Source organism: Marmota flaviventris, chromosome 12 (assembly GCF_047511675.1).
Source record: "Marmota flaviventris isolate mMarFla1 chromosome 12, mMarFla1.hap1, whole genome shotgun sequence".
In the NCBI taxonomy this organism is placed as follows: domain Eukaryota; kingdom Metazoa; phylum Chordata; class Mammalia; order Rodentia; family Sciuridae; genus Marmota; species Marmota flaviventris.
The window spans coordinates 22,162,250-22,177,328 of record NC_092509.1 but is presented as its reverse complement, the minus strand read 5'-3'; the positions used below and the strand labels follow the sequence as shown (position 1 = coordinate 22,177,328).

Below are 15,079 nucleotides of genomic sequence, written 5' to 3'. Positions count from 1 at the left end.
TTGTTAGAAGAATAGTCCTTAAATGATTAATGTATCTATATGCAGAGCTAAGCAGATCACAAAGTTGTTAAGGTAATAAAGATACCAAGTAAAGGCTTATGCCAAGCTTTATCCTACTTTTAGATACTCATTGGACATCTGCTTGCTTTATTTATATTTATTTATTGCCTCTGGAGTGGAATGAGGGGCTTGTCCTATTCATTCATTCATTCATTCATTTCCTAAAAGCAGGGAAGGACTATTATAAATGTAAGAAAACTTTTATGGCTGTTTTAGAAAAGAGAAAATATGAACGGTGAGGATCTATCTATCTATGGCAGATACACCCCTTGGAAAGTGTACCAAAAATTGATGACCTGTTTTAGAGGAGGAGGAGAAAAATGCACACTGCATAAACCCCCTAGCTGTACTAGCTTTTAGTTACTTGCTTTTATCACTAATTTTAGAGGTCATGTAGCTAAGCAATATACTCGTATGAACTTTGCTGCAGATAACACCTCTGGTGTGTGGATCGGATGGTAATTGCTGCTTATGTTGTATTTCAGGAAATTGGAGGCTACTTTTATCTACCTCAGACACGCTGAATTGAAGAATGTGAGCTTAAAGTGAATATTATAAAACAATCTTCAGAACTCAAAATTTATCCTGTAATTCAGAATTTCAAAACTCACCAAGGCTTTGAATTTATTATTAACATCTTTTTCAATAAAATTTTGCTCAGCTTTCCTTTATTCTATAGTCTTCCTAAACTTCCTTCACCAAGCCAAATTAATTCCTCAGTGTGTACTTTCAACACCTCGTCTGTCTCTTGCTTAAGACCAATTATGTGTTCAATCATACTTACTGAGAGCCTGCCGGGCGCCCACCGGGGACTTTTCCAGGCAGCAAGAAGGGCAGCAAGCTGTTCTGCTCTCAAAGAGCCTGCAATCTAGTGGTGGAAAATAAGTTACTACAAACTCTGTGAAACAGTGACATATAGAAAAATAACGCAGGGCAGGGAAGACACAGTGACTTAGAAGACAGGGGAGCCTTGTTTTTTGTTGTTGTTTTATTTTATTTTATTTTACATACCCTTGGAAGGCCTTTCTGATACAGTGACATCTGAATGGGGTTCAAGAGGAAGAGTGGAGTGAGGGCCTTGTATACCTGGGGAGACCTTCCAGGCTCAGAGAATGGGGAGCCCAAAGGCCCTGAGTTGGACTCACGTTCCCATGTTCAAGGACTGAGCTAGGCCGAGAGGCAAGAGCAAAATGAATGAGAAAGAAGGAGTGGAAGGAACTCGGATCACACAGCAAATGGAGCCAGAATGGCGTGCTGGTACTCCAGGAGGCCGAGACTTTGGCCTCTATCCTGAGATGGGAATTCTGAACCTCCTCTAGCGCAATATTTAGGTTTCTATGAAAGACAGAGTTTCTGCTCAATTTTTCTGTAAATCCAAAACTCCTAAAATAAATAAATAAAGACAATTAAGAGACTTGGAGATGGGGTTTGGTGCTTTAGGTTGTTTCAGCTTTCTACCTGGCAGAAATCTTTGAGGTCAGAAATCAGCCCTGACCACCTGATTCAAATGTGTTAGGGAGGTGGTGGTTTCCGGAAGACACTGCGGCGGCAATGAGGAGAAAAGACAAACATTTACATTTTAAGAAACCATGCTTCCACATTCACAAACCCCTCTCATCCAAAACAGTAAACTGCTGGGCAGTCGAGGTTGTTCTTTCACCATGAGGCCCCACCCCACCCCAGGGACCAGGGTGAAGAAGATTGGGTCCCACGGTGACAGATATTTGCAATAGAATCCATGCATTTTGTTGTGGTGGTGGTTCTTTGTTTTTAGTGTTCTTTGTTTTATTTGGGCTATAATTGGTCTACCAAAACATTAGGCATGTATCCATGATACCATCACCACAACCAACATACTAAACATATTCTTCACCTCCTGAAATGTCCTTTTGTTCTGTGGTTTCTTGGATGTTTTAGATGTGTGTTAAGAAGTTGAGATCAGGTCTCTGGGCATGTTTTGAAGTGCACATAAGGTACTGTTAACTACAGGTTCATGTTGCCCAGCAGATCTCTACAGCTTTTTAATCATGCATAACTGAAACTTTCTCCCCATAAAACAACCCCCATGTCTCCCTCCCCCAGCCCTTGGCAATCACCCTCCTGTTGTCTGCTTCTGAGTCTAACCATCTTACACACCTCTTGTGAAGGAATATACCCCACTCTCCCTTTACTTATGATGGTCAGTCTGGGCCAGTGGTTCTCACCTACTCTCTCTCAGGATCTTAGAACACCTCAAACCCTCCCCGCAAAACACCGATTTGTAATGCATTCAGTTACAAATCCCAAGCTCCTGGAGTAAGACCAGGATGTGTGCACTGGGGAAACCTCTCTAGGAGACTGTGTTGTGCCACTCTGATTAAGAACAACTGAATTCATTCAAGCCGATGAGCCCTGACATCTAACTGCTCAGGCACGTCCCATTTGGCTGGGGCCCCAGCAAAGGGGTCAAAAGGCTGATGGGTCAGGACTGGCATAATCCAGCTATCCCCAAGCAGGGCCCCGTCAACTATGAAGGGAAGCACTTTGTTCAAAGCGACAAAGCTCATGTCTCCAGGGCCAGGTGGACTGCAAATAATCACTCTCCCAAGGGCGGAAGCTGGTGTCTGTTGCCAGCAACTTCAGCTTGGAAGGTTGACAGAATGAGTCGTGAACACTGTGATGAGACATATGGAAGGAGCAGTGGGACCAGCAGAGTGTGGAGTGAGCGAGTGGGTGCTTAGGAAGGCTGGTTGCCCCATGAAGGATCTCTAAAGAAAATGGAGCTGCAGGTATCCCTCTTCTTAGGGACTGGACTGGGAGAGCTCGGCATCCTCAAAGCAAAATGGTCCCCACTCTAGATCAGGGCTGAGCCCAGCTGGAACTTCCACACCGGGGTCCCACTCCGCCCTCAGCCTCACTTTCCTCTCTTCAACAGGCACCACTGAGAATGCCTTGACTTCAAATTACGTAGCCAGCAGCACCAGAAGACGGGGTTAACTAGGAGTGTGGGGGGTGATCATCTGGTGATAGCACCACACCACACACACCACTTAAGTGTTTTTTAAAACTCAGACTATTAAAAAGAGTATTGGTGGATATCTAGTCCTGGATGGGAAAATACGAAGTTTGAAAAAAGCAAAAGAAACTACAAAGGAATTACTGAGATTCCACAATGAAAATGTTTGGAGATCAAGGTCATCAAAAGCCACTGTAAATCAAAGGAAAATGGCATGCTGAGAAAATATTTGCAACAAATTTCACCTCCAAATTAATTTGAAATACAAATTGAAAGCCATCTGCCTGTTTACTCACTCTTCAACATTTAGTCGATGGTGGGAGATCCAGCCCAAGGCCACCCAGGTGAATCTCAGAGCTTGCACAAAAGGTCCTAGATCCACTGCAGCTTCCCACAACCCAGTGGCTCTATATTTTAAAGTATGTACACATCATCTTTTACAGGGGTCTTCAAATTTTCTTGGAAGATAATCTTAAAGACTGAGCCAGATTTTGGGACAAAGACTATCAAGATCACTGTAATGTCCCCTGAACCCAAAGTCTAATGTGAACTCAAACATGGCCTAGAACTCAGGGAGCGTGGCCTCAAGTTCATCAAATACTATGCTCCCTGTCATGCTGTTTCCAGATCCCAGACCCAGGATTCATTTACGGACATGCCAAATGGAGGGTGCCTGTTCTCCTCACAGCTAGTGTTGGCAAAGTGGAAGGGATGGATGGAGAGAGACTGATTTGGGAGTCAGGGCTATTTCTGGGATGCTTCAGTGGGTGCTCAGACAGAGCCCACAAGTACTCATCTAGCCCTCAACTTGGTATAATCTGTAGAGATGAAGACCAATGCTCAAGGGTGAAAAAAGGTCTCTGAATTCTTGGCAGCCAATAAGAGGCGAAGAAATTACTGAAGGTGATCAATTTTTTTTTTTTTTTCCTGTTTGGAAATGACTAGAAGCGGTGGGAAACAGTGAGAAATCAGAGGAACTAAAATGAAGCATGGCTTCCTACAGTGTTGTGGGGCCTGTTATGTGACACAGTGCTGGCGTGAAACCCACTGTGTGAAAAAGGAGGAGAAGGGGTATGGAACAAAGGGACTAATACTGACAGGCCACCGTCTCAAGTGGCAATTGGTAGACAGACAGCACCATGCATCTGTCAAACCCAAAGAACTGCACAACACGGAGCATGAACCCTAAGGCAGGCCATGTTCTCTAGCTCCTAATAACGTACCCACTTCAGTCTATCAGTCCCAACACACAGACGACACTGGCACAAGATGTGAATAAGCAAAGAGATTATGCAGGGCCAGGTGGCATACACAGGAACCCTACATAGGAACTTATAGTCAACTTAAAACTACTCTAAAAATGAAGTCTACAAACTAGAAATGGAACCACCATTTGACCCGAATTATCTGACTCCTAGGCGTATACTCAGAGGACTTAAAATCAGCATAGTGACACTACCACATCAATGTTTGTAGCAGCTCAATTCACAATAGTTAAAACTACAGAACCAACCTAGATGCCCTCCAACAGATGGATAAAGAAAATGTGGTATATAAATACAATGGACTATTACTTAGCCATAAAGAGAAGAAATTATGGCATTTGCCAGTAAATAGATGGAATTGGAGACTATCTTGCTAAGTGAAATAAACCAATCCCCCAAAAAACAAAGATTGAATGTTCTGGTATGTGGATGCTAACTCACAATAATGGGTGGCGGGTAGGGGAGAATAGAAATACTTTAGATTAGACAAAGGGGGGTGAAGGGAAGGGAGAGGGGAAGGGAATAGGAAAGACAATAGAATAAATCACTTTCCTGTTTCATATATGAATACCTGACCAATGTAATTCCACATCATGTACAACCAGAAGAATGAGAAATTGTACTCCATATATGTATAATGTCAAAATACATTCTACTGTCATGTATAACTAAAAGAAAATGTTTTAAATGTCTCATTGAAGAAAAAAAATAAAGTCTAAGCCAAACAGTGACACATATCTGTAATCTAAGCAACTTGAGAAGCTGAAGCATGAGGATCACAAATTTGAAGCCAGCCTCAAGGACTTTTGAAGATTCTTAGCAACTTAGCAAGATCCTATGTTAATTAAAAAAAAAAAAAAACTGAGGGTATAGCTTACTGGTAGGGTGCTTGCTAGCTTATAGAAGGCCCTGCCTGGGTTCAATCCTCAGCCCCTCAAAAAAAAAAAAATAAAATAAGTTCTCTTAGTTTAAAACTGACACATCTTACTCTCCCCACAATGTAGGCAGCACACAGTCTGCATTTGAATGTCATGTTTAAAGAAAGACAATGAAGTGGGGTAGGTCAAGAGCTGAGAGGTCCCAAGACCATGAATGTCAGAAGATTCTCCTTTCTGCCCCCCAAACCAATCAAGGGTCCACTTCATCAGTGTATTTCAAACAGTTATTTTTATTGATCCGCAAATGCAAAATATACAAATTTCTCAAAGGCATCTCCTGTTTAAAAGCTAGCACAGCTTCATTCCAGGTCATTAATTCAGACAAATATACAGAACACAGGAGTCATAAGTCACACATAAGAGGCCCCCAAAACCGTTAACAATTAAACCCCATCTATACAGCTTTCTATTTTTTAGGCTCCCTTATACATATTAAATAAATAAATAGCACATCTGCTATCAAAATAATAAAAAAATAAATTTCAAGTATTACAAACGAAAATATCATTGGTGTGGTTCAAACAGTTTTTCTTCCCCAGAATGCTTTGCCCATGGTCAAAGGAAAGGGGGAAACTTACCCAAAAAACAAATATGGCGTAAAATTTAAAAAATTGGTCCCAATTTTGTTTTCTTTTGGGGGGGTTGGGGGTGGGGTAAGGAGAAACAGAGGTTCCATGACTGTATGTCAGATGTACCCACCAGCCGACACCCCTTCAAAAGTCAGGTTACTGGCTTTCAAATGAAGCAGAATTCTCCCTTCTCCAAGATCTCCCCTCCCTGACCTTATCCACATGCTCTCCCCATCTAATCTCTCACCAAACTGTAGTCCTATGTTAGGCAAAACCCTCTTCATGTGATTCCGGGTCCCCAGGGGTGAGAGGGGAACACACCCTCATGGAGTCCCTACCTGTATCAGCTCATACAGGATAGGGCCAGGGTGGCAGCTACAAGACCACCCTCAGGTGCAAAGCTACAGGGCTCTCAGGTCCAAAAATATGACCAGCCTAAATACTCATGCACATGCATGTGCCGCACACACAACCTGACGTGACTCAAGATACTGGGGAAGGGAAGGACCCCAAGTCTTACACTGTAAGGACTGTACACCTAGATAGTCCTGCTCTCTGGAAGACTGCCAATTAAAAAGGGATAGGGTAGGCAGGAAGGAATTGAAGGGTAAGGTGTGAAAAATACGAACCTCAATCGTGCAGTATCTGAAGCGTGTCCCCGTGTCCCACTTAATCACAGTTAGGGAAACATGCAGTCTCTAAGGGCTCCTCTCAACGAACAAAGCAGCTCTTCTCTCCATGCTCAGCTTTAGGTGTCTGGGCCGCCACCCTCACTCCAGGCTTGTCCCCTTAAAGGGCATGGTCCCAGGATCCACAGCAGAAGGTGGGAAGAAAAGTGACCTTTGGCACCAGCTTTGAGACATCCTTAAAGGGTCATTTGGACAAACTGTACTGCCAAGTTTCCAGTTTCTTCTGTAAGATACCCTCTCCTACCCCATTTTTTGAGGCAACAAGGGAGGAGAAACTGACAGACAGAAACTACAGGTATCTAGAACCACATGTCCCATAAGCCCTACACTCAATAACTGCAAACATGTCACAGATGCCATCGACGCAAGGCAAGGATGACATTCCACTCTTGAAATCCCCAAGGTGCCCAGAGTGGTGCCAGGCACACAGCAGACACTTGACAGACAACCTCTTAGAGGAAGCAGCCTGAAATGGGCCTACCTGGGACCACTGACCCCAGTTAGGGACATGGGTGGTGACAAGCACCCAGAAGGAGGAAGGCTGGCTCTTCTCCATGCCATCACAGAGTTGGTCTTGCAATGATGCAAATGCTCTGAGCTTCCCCATCTCATGGGTCTGCCCGACTCCTCACATCCAGAGGCTCCAAGCCCCCGAGGGCCTAACGCCCCAGCCTCTAAGTCCTGAAGAGGTATGACTTTCAGGTCACCTTAAAACGTGCAAAACCAAGCAGCTCCGGGAGAGCAATGCACTCAGGCACCTCCAGGTCCACGTAGGAAACAAAGGGACCCCAAGGCCCCTGGGGGTGGGGGGAGGAGGAGCTCTGCTCATCTGTTGCGTTTTCGCAAAACACCTCCTTTTGCCTACACAGCCAGTCTGTCCTTGAACTCAGGGCTGCGGAGGCAGGTGGACGTTCAGGAAGTCTGAGCACGTCACTGCTCTGTTGACAGATGAACATCAGCTCAGGGACTTCTCAGAAGTCCCAACTCTGCATGCATCCAAGTCTCTCTCCATGAGGCACCTTCCCAGGCCAAGATGCACCAAAGAGCCAAGTGAGTCTCCACCTTCCGCAGCTAGGATCTGCCCTCCTTTAACTTCAGGATTCTCTGCTAGTCGAATCTCCCCAGCTAGGCAAATGCCAGGCCAGTATCACAGAAACAAAACCAAATAGTGGGGTCCAGTGGGGTCCCACCTCCCACCTCCTCCTCTATACACTGTCCTCCTCAAGCCTGGTGGAAGGACTTGAAGCCAGACACCCTGGAAGCCTCGGGAGCGTAGAGGGCGGGGAGGCCCACAGCTCGTGGTCTGAGCAGGGATCCACGTGGCTGTTGTCTCCTTGGCCATCCAGGAACCATGGGTACAGCTGCTCTCCAGCCAGCAGTCTCCCCTTCTCATCCACCCCCGCCTGGTCCAGAAGTCCTGGGGATTGTTTTGGCCTCAGGCAGACAGGTGGGCACAAGCTAAGCTGCAGAAGTGGAAATGGAACGGAACCGGATATGTCTGCTTCAGTGTTCCCTGGAGGAGTCGGCGCCACTCCGGGAGCCTTTCATGTTCTGTTTTCAGGAGAAAGAGGGTGTGGGGGAGGGAATCAGGACTTGTATCCAACCGCATTTCTTTAGCACAAGGCTCAAAGCCATGCCAGTGAGACGTCTTCCCCTCCCTCTACCCCAACAAAGAACAAAACCCAAGAGAGGCATCATCACAAAACAGGTGGAAGAGTGCCCAGCTAAGTCCAGAACATGACAGAGAATAACCCCAGCTCAGAGAGATGGAGTGGACACAGGCTAGTTTCCTGCCAGAAAGAGGTAGGGAAGGAAGATGGGACAGGCATGTGGCTCAGGACCCCGAAGCTCTAGTGGGTCAAATAGGAACCCAGGGCTATTCTCTGCACCCACACAGGGACTCCCTGCTGGCCACAGGCAGGCCAGGATGGGCTGGGGGACCTGAAGCAGCACAGGTCCTGTCTCCTGATTCAAGGCTCAGGCCCCTGGTGTCTGGGATCTGGGCCCAGTGCTCAAGAGGAGTGCACAGGGGATTAATTGGGATAGCTGGATGTGGCAAGGAGCCAAGCAGAGGAGGCTCCAGCTCTGATCAAAGTGACCCTAGGAGGAAGTGCTATCCCCAAGGCACTGGCTCAAAACCTCCCTAAAAATATTCTTCAATCACTTAGGGACACATGATTGCTGCCACTGCAAAGCAGGGGTCTCTCCCTGAACTCCCTAATCTGCCCCTCAAGAAAAAGAAAAAAAAAAAAGAAACACAATTTTTATAGTATTCTCTCTGACTCTGAGTATCTCCAACCACACTGAGAAGAGAACAGAGCCCAGGCAGACAGGTATCAGGGATCACCTCTCACACTCTCACCCTGAGCACCCCAGCTGAAGAGAGGAGCCTTACAGGTCTGGACAGCACCAGAACTACCACCCAGGTCCAAGTAGGACTCAGGAACCCAGGCAGCTGACACCCTCCATGATAGGGTGGGTCTCTGGAAGTGGCCTAGTCCTCACATCTAGAGAGCCATGGGATCTGAGAGTGAGGGGCCGTGGCCTTGCTCTACCATGGACACCATAGGCCCCCAGGTTTCACGTATGAAGACAATGCAAGGATAACATCAAGTGCCACAAGGCGGGTCATGTGTATGTCATTCAGTCATGAGGCCCCTGGCTCAGGACACACACAGAGAAGACAGACCTCACAACGATAGCACTGCTCATAATACCCTTGGGTACTGACACATGAGCCACATACACCACAATGGCCTTCTGCACACGGATCGAGATGCCCTACAGCTAAGATGCCATGACTTGGAGATGCAGGAGGGGACAGAGGGACATGCACCAGGCATTTACCTTTCCAAAGTTAGTAAGGAGAAAACTTTGAGAAAATGTGACAGACAGTTCGTCTTTCAAGCATAGTGGGGAAGAGAAAAAAAAAAAAATCTTTCAGTAGTATTTTTTCTAGAGTGCACATGAAATTTTAAAATGAAGAAGGCATCATGAATGCCAGGTGGTCTCCACCTCACATGGATTGCCCAGCCCCCAGGAAGACACTGCAGAGCACAGAGTCTGGGCCATCAGGCCAATTTTGCCAAGAAATCAACATCACTGGCCCCACACCCAGGGGATCCCTTCCACCCAAGTCTAAGCACTCCAGCTGCTCATGGGAAGAAAAGCCACCAGGCTGAGGCAGAAACACAGGAGCACCAAAATGCAGATTCAGACCCGAAGAGGCCAGGAAGTATCCAAGAGGCCCAGGATACCAAGTCCCTCCCTAATAATAACAGCAGCCATTGTCCATCAGGCCCCACATAGGTGCTAGATATTTTGCTAAGTGTTATATCTATGTTCTCACTATTAAAATGCCTTATAAGCCAGGCACAGGCACACGCCTGTAAGCCCAGTGACCCGGAGGCTGAAACAGGAGGATTGGTAAGTTTGAGGTCAGCCTGGGCAACGAAGCAACTCTGTCTCACAATAAAAATGAAAAATGTTTGGGGGGTTAGCTCAGTAGTAGAGCATTCCTGGGTACAATCTCCAGTACCACCACCACCACCACCATCATCATAATAATAATAATAATAATAAAAAAAAAAAAACAAAGTTGTGAAGTTCTCTCCATTTTACAGTTGATGAAGTTCAGGTCCTAGAATTGCTTTAACTTGCCCAGAGTTCCAATATCCGGAGATCAATTCCTAGAATCAGATCTATCTGTGATCCAATTCATGGGGTTACTCTCACAAGCGGGGCTAGACTTTGGGATTCTGGGTAGAATTCTGACCAGTCAGGGGGATGGGCTATAGTATGTATTTTTACTGAACTGGAGGGATTCTAGTCCTGAGCACTATTAGATTCACCCTAGAGCTGGGAAAGCACAGCGTTAGAATGCCCCCCTCCCGGTAGGAAGCCTTCTTTGAAAAGGAACACAGCATGTGCAAGACCATGGGCTCCGAGCCTAAAGGCAGGCTGTCATATAAGAACCCTGGTCCTCCAGTAGTCCATATGCTGGATCTTGGCTACAAAGGGGCAAAGGCCTCTTGCTCTTAGAAGGTAGATGTTAAAGAACAGGCCTCATTAACCAAGGAAGCAGCTGCAGGTGAGAGGCTCTGGGACCTAACTAGAAACCAAGAGCAGCTAGCAGTACCCCATAGGCTGCAAGGACCCAGGGCCTCAGGACAGAGGCAGGGCAAGTATCCCAGCTGCTCCCAGAGGCTGGCAGAGAGGAAGACACCAGCCTTCAGAGGCAGGAAGCCCATCTGGGTCCAAGTTGTGCTGCCTACCAGCTGGACGGCTGTGGGCCGGTTGCCTGACATCAGCCCTCATCTGTTAAGCAGGGGAGGAACTGGCGGGGCCACCTCCTATGGTTATTTAAGGACCAGAGAGGTGGGGGATGAGCCATTGCATTCTCTGTGAGCTGTACCGCCCTAGGAAGTACATCTGACTGCAGAGCTACCAAAGCCCAGGCATGCTGCCAAGCCCCTCCTGCTGTCCAGCTGAACCACTCCAGGTTTCAACACCAACTCATCAAGGTAACCTAATGAGTGCAGAGGGAATCAATGGGGAAGGTGTCAATGAAGTGGGGAGGGTGGCATTTTACAGTGGCAGCTATTAAAACTCTGCAATATGAAGGCCTTGGCACCGTCTGCAGCTGGGACTCACCAGAGCAGTGGAAACACTACATTCTCTCCCCAGTGGCTGCCAGAGCCCATGTTGAACTAGAGGTTCCAGCAGAGCCCTCCAGGGGAAGGGGAAAGGTAACCCCATGGTCTGATGTCAAAGCTGCACCCAGTCCCGAGTGCAACTTAGGGCTGAGTGGGTTCTCCTAAAGAACAACAGGATCCCCAAGTACAGGGTCCACGAAGACCTCTCTGGAGCATGGGGCTCCTTGGAGGCAGGGAAAGGAAGCAGGGCTCCAGTCCAACCTGCCACACTCCACCAGGTGTGTCCTCGTTTTGAAGATTAGACTCTGGCTAAATTGTTCTTTCAAAATGAAAGTATGCTTGGGGTGGGGTGGGGGCATAAAAGGCAATGGTATCAGGCCTAGATCCAGCATGTCACCAAACTGGTACCCTTAGAGGGCACACATGGATGCGACAGCAGGGGCCCATGAGGAACTCCGCTGGCCACAATCCCTCTTGTATTCCTCGCTAAAATGCTCCTAACCTCCCTCCTCCACGCCCATCTCCTCCTCCCCCAAGGGAGACTTCAGACTTCCACAAAACCTGTCTTTATCCTCAGTGTTCTAACAGGCAGGAGGCCAAACTGGCAAGCAGGAAGGAAGGAGTATAAACAGCAGAATTATTCAGAGAAATACTTACAGACAGGCCTTCCCTAGCAAAGGCTGCAGGAGAAAAAGTAGAGAAAGAGAGCAGTCAGTCAGGAGGCAGAACGTCACCTGGCAGGACAAGCCCTGGCTAACCCACACACCTGGCCCAGCCAGCTGCTCCCAGACAGCCTTGGGATTGGGCCATCCTGGAGGACCGTCCTGTCAAAGCCGGGGCAGCTCTGAAGTGGGGAGCGAGGACAGGGCTCCTGCCACAGTGTCCTACATGACCAGGGCCAGTTCAGCTCAAGATGTCACCTGCCCCTGCTGAGGCAAGTGTTCTCAGGCATCTGCGAGGGCCACCTCTGCACTTCCAAAGAAGACCCAGGGATATACCAGAATAAAATGCCGGAGAAAGACTATTTCAGTTCTGCTTGATTTTCATTTAAAAACCCTCAGATTTGAGACCTGAAAGGAATTTTATTGGAGGTCCCCCACTCCTCATCAGCAAAGCCAAAGAGACTGAGGGTCAGGGCCATTAAGAGCCACATTCATGCTAGTGGCAGAGCTATAGCCAATGCCAGACACACTGCTGTCTCATTGTATTCAGCTCTGTGTGCCAGACAACAGGTTAAAGGCATGGCGGAAAAAAAAAATCTGATCCGCCTTCTGTGGTAGGTTTTATTCCCCCATTCCACAGATGAGAACACTGAAGCCAGGGAAAGTTAAATGACCTGCAGAGGCTGCAGCACTCTTCCCACATTACATCCCAGACACCAGGAGACTTAAGGAAGCTCTGGGGAAGGCAGGAAGAGTTGGGGACTTGCCAGGGCACCTAGCATTGAGGTCACAAACAAAGCCCATTCGAAATTCAGCCTATATTGATTTGTGAGAGGTCAAGCATAGGGGCAGAGGTCAGGGACCCCAATTAGGTGGCACCTAAATTGGAACCTAGGGGATTCTATATCTCACACATTTGCAAAGCTTCTTGGCTACCTTTCAGGAAGGTACTTGTTTTCTGCAAACAAATCTTAATGCCCCCAAAAAACAAAAACTTGCCGCCTTTACTTTTCTGAGCTAGTGAAAACAGTGGAATGCAGGTGGGCTGGGTTTGCTTTGGTTTTGACCACCTGTGTGAGGAAGTGGCTCCCTCCTGGCTGTCCAGACTGCAAAGGCTGCCCAGTTCTAAGGGGATCACACTGGCTCTGGACAGAGACCAGGGCCTGCAGGGCCCCAGCTCTTCTGTAATGGGAATGACAGCAAAGAGGACAAGTCAGAGAAATACCCAGCTATGGGGTAGGACAGAAATGATGCCCACTATCCACATGGACAGACTTCGGGACTAGGGGACGGCCATTGACTCCATTTTAGAAATAACTATCGCCAACGTGATCAGGACTTGGGCATTTCACTATTTCTTCTGCTCTGCCCAGTTCTGCCCAGGAAAGATCACAACCTCAGAAGGACTTGTGCAGTTACAGTTGTCAGCAAGGAAAGGTCTTCAGAGAGGGCTTCTTGTGTTCTCCCCCAACACACGTACACACACACACACACACTCACACACTCACAAACACGACACATCCTGGGTCCATGGCCATCACCCCAGCCATGCTCCCCCGCAGGCAGGTAGGAAAGGGGAGTCACTAACTTGTCCGGGCAGCTGCGTGGGCACCTCCGGGGGCAGGCAGCTGGGCAGGGCAGCAGAAGTGGAAGCCACATGCTCCTCAAAGCTGTTGATGCGAGGCTTTTTGGTGGGTTCGGGGCTGGCTAGTGGGGTGACACTATTGCGTCTCATGAGCGGGTTAGGTCCCTTCTTTGCATCCTAAGCAAGACAAAGACAAAAGAGAGAAGGCGACAGTTACAGGGAGTAAAGGGAGGGAGATAAGCCACACAAAAGTCCCCCTGCTCCTGGGTTTTATGGACACAACCACAGCTAGACCAAGTGAGTGGCAGTGGGCCGTGTTTGTGCCACGACCTCTGATCGGGGACAGGTGTGATTCCCTCCCGTTCCTTCCCTTGATCATTCCAAAGGGCATCCATGTGACAGGGACAATGTGCGCACAAGAATAATTTCAATCACAGCAGAGAAGGAGATCAGAGAAAAGAACCTTGCTTCCAGCCCCCAAAGGGCCCCAGAGGGGAGCCCAAGAGAAAGACTTAGGTCTGAGGCTCAAAGGAGAGGGAGAGAAAGGTGTCGGTGCCAGTCCCCTTCGCCCAGGACCTGCAACGCACATGCACCTGCTGAGCACTCTCGTGAGCCATACCCTGCCAGAGGACGGGACTCGGGGGCTTCCAAACCAGCCAGGAGACCAAAATTAGGAAAATCGGCATCAGGCAGAGTCTGCCAGCTAGGACCAGACACCATCATTCCCACAGGCCCTGGCCCAGAGCCTCTGCCCTGAGGTCTCTCTGTCACTGCACCACTCTGGTGCTCCGCAAGCGTTCTGAGACCCCAGATCTGGAGCAGCAGGTCGCAGCCAGGCCAGGGCTGTCCTCACAGGGCTAAGGAAGTGCAGGTTCAGTGACCTCATTTAGAGGGGAGAGGACTACAAAGGCAAGGTGAGGCGGCGGAGGGATATCGGCCTCTCATTTCACTCCACAGATGAAGCTGGGCAGTAAACTGGCTAACGTCTCATGTGTTCTTCATGCCAAACTTTGATGGCCAAGCTCCTTAGATGGGGGACTCCACAGAAAGTCACGGTCGGTATAAGACTACGCTAGCAAAGCACGCATTTTGACAGCCTGTAGAAAACAAATTCAAACTCACTTTTACAATGCACTCCTGGACAGAGATGAAATCTGCTCAGGAAGAGATTGCCCTGAGTGACCCCAAAACCTCAGAGCTCCCCGAGGAAGACAAAAACGACCAAGCTCTGGGTGTCCTGAAATCCTTCCTACTGGCCATCCCTCACGTCTCCCACCTGAACTCCTGATTCTGAACCTAAGCACATGCAGGTGACCTGTCAGATGATGGGCGGATCCTGTCAGAGCCAGGATTCTGGAACTTGAAAGCAGTTTTAGGGGCTGAAAAAAGCCACAGACACTGTGCTAGGGTGAGGTTTCAACAACGGGAGATAATCGCACTTCTCCAGTCAAGTAGAAATGCAGGGAGAGAGCAGGGAAAGAAAGAAAAAGAATAAACAGATCCCAAGAAGCCACAGGAAAGACGGGCAGGAGCACAGAGGTCCTGACCAGGGGAGCCACCCAGGCCAAGGGCTAACAAGCTGCTCCGTGAGAACTTCATGGGGCCTTCCCCAGGCCTCCCATGATGAAGGCCAGGAAGGGGGCATCATCCATCAAGAGACC

General features: G+C 48.2%; 1 protein-coding gene across 10 annotated transcripts in view; it reads right to left on the bottom strand.

Moving 5' to 3' along the window:
• Nucleotides 1-15,079, bottom strand: part of Pfkfb3 (6-phosphofructo-2-kinase/fructose-2,6-biphosphatase 3) — a 95,649-nt gene that overhangs the window by 11,815 nt on the left and 68,755 nt on the right. For 7 of the 10 annotated variants that reach the window (XR_011703942.1, XM_071599771.1, XM_071599773.1 and 4 more), the window contains exons 14-15: nt 13,422-13,595; nt 845-928 (exon numbers count right to left, since the gene is read on the bottom strand). Coding sequence is in view for 9 of the 10 variants with exons in the window: in XM_071599771.1 (XP_071455872.1) it covers nt 845-928; nt 13,422-13,595 (258 nt within the window). In the remaining variant the exon portion in view is untranslated. Of the gene's footprint in view, nt 1-844; nt 929-5,468; nt 8,068-11,828; nt 11,852-13,421; nt 13,596-15,079 lie in introns of those variants that run through there. The other 3 variants (XM_027944830.3, XM_027944829.3, XM_071599776.1) reach the window with 3 other exon arrangements.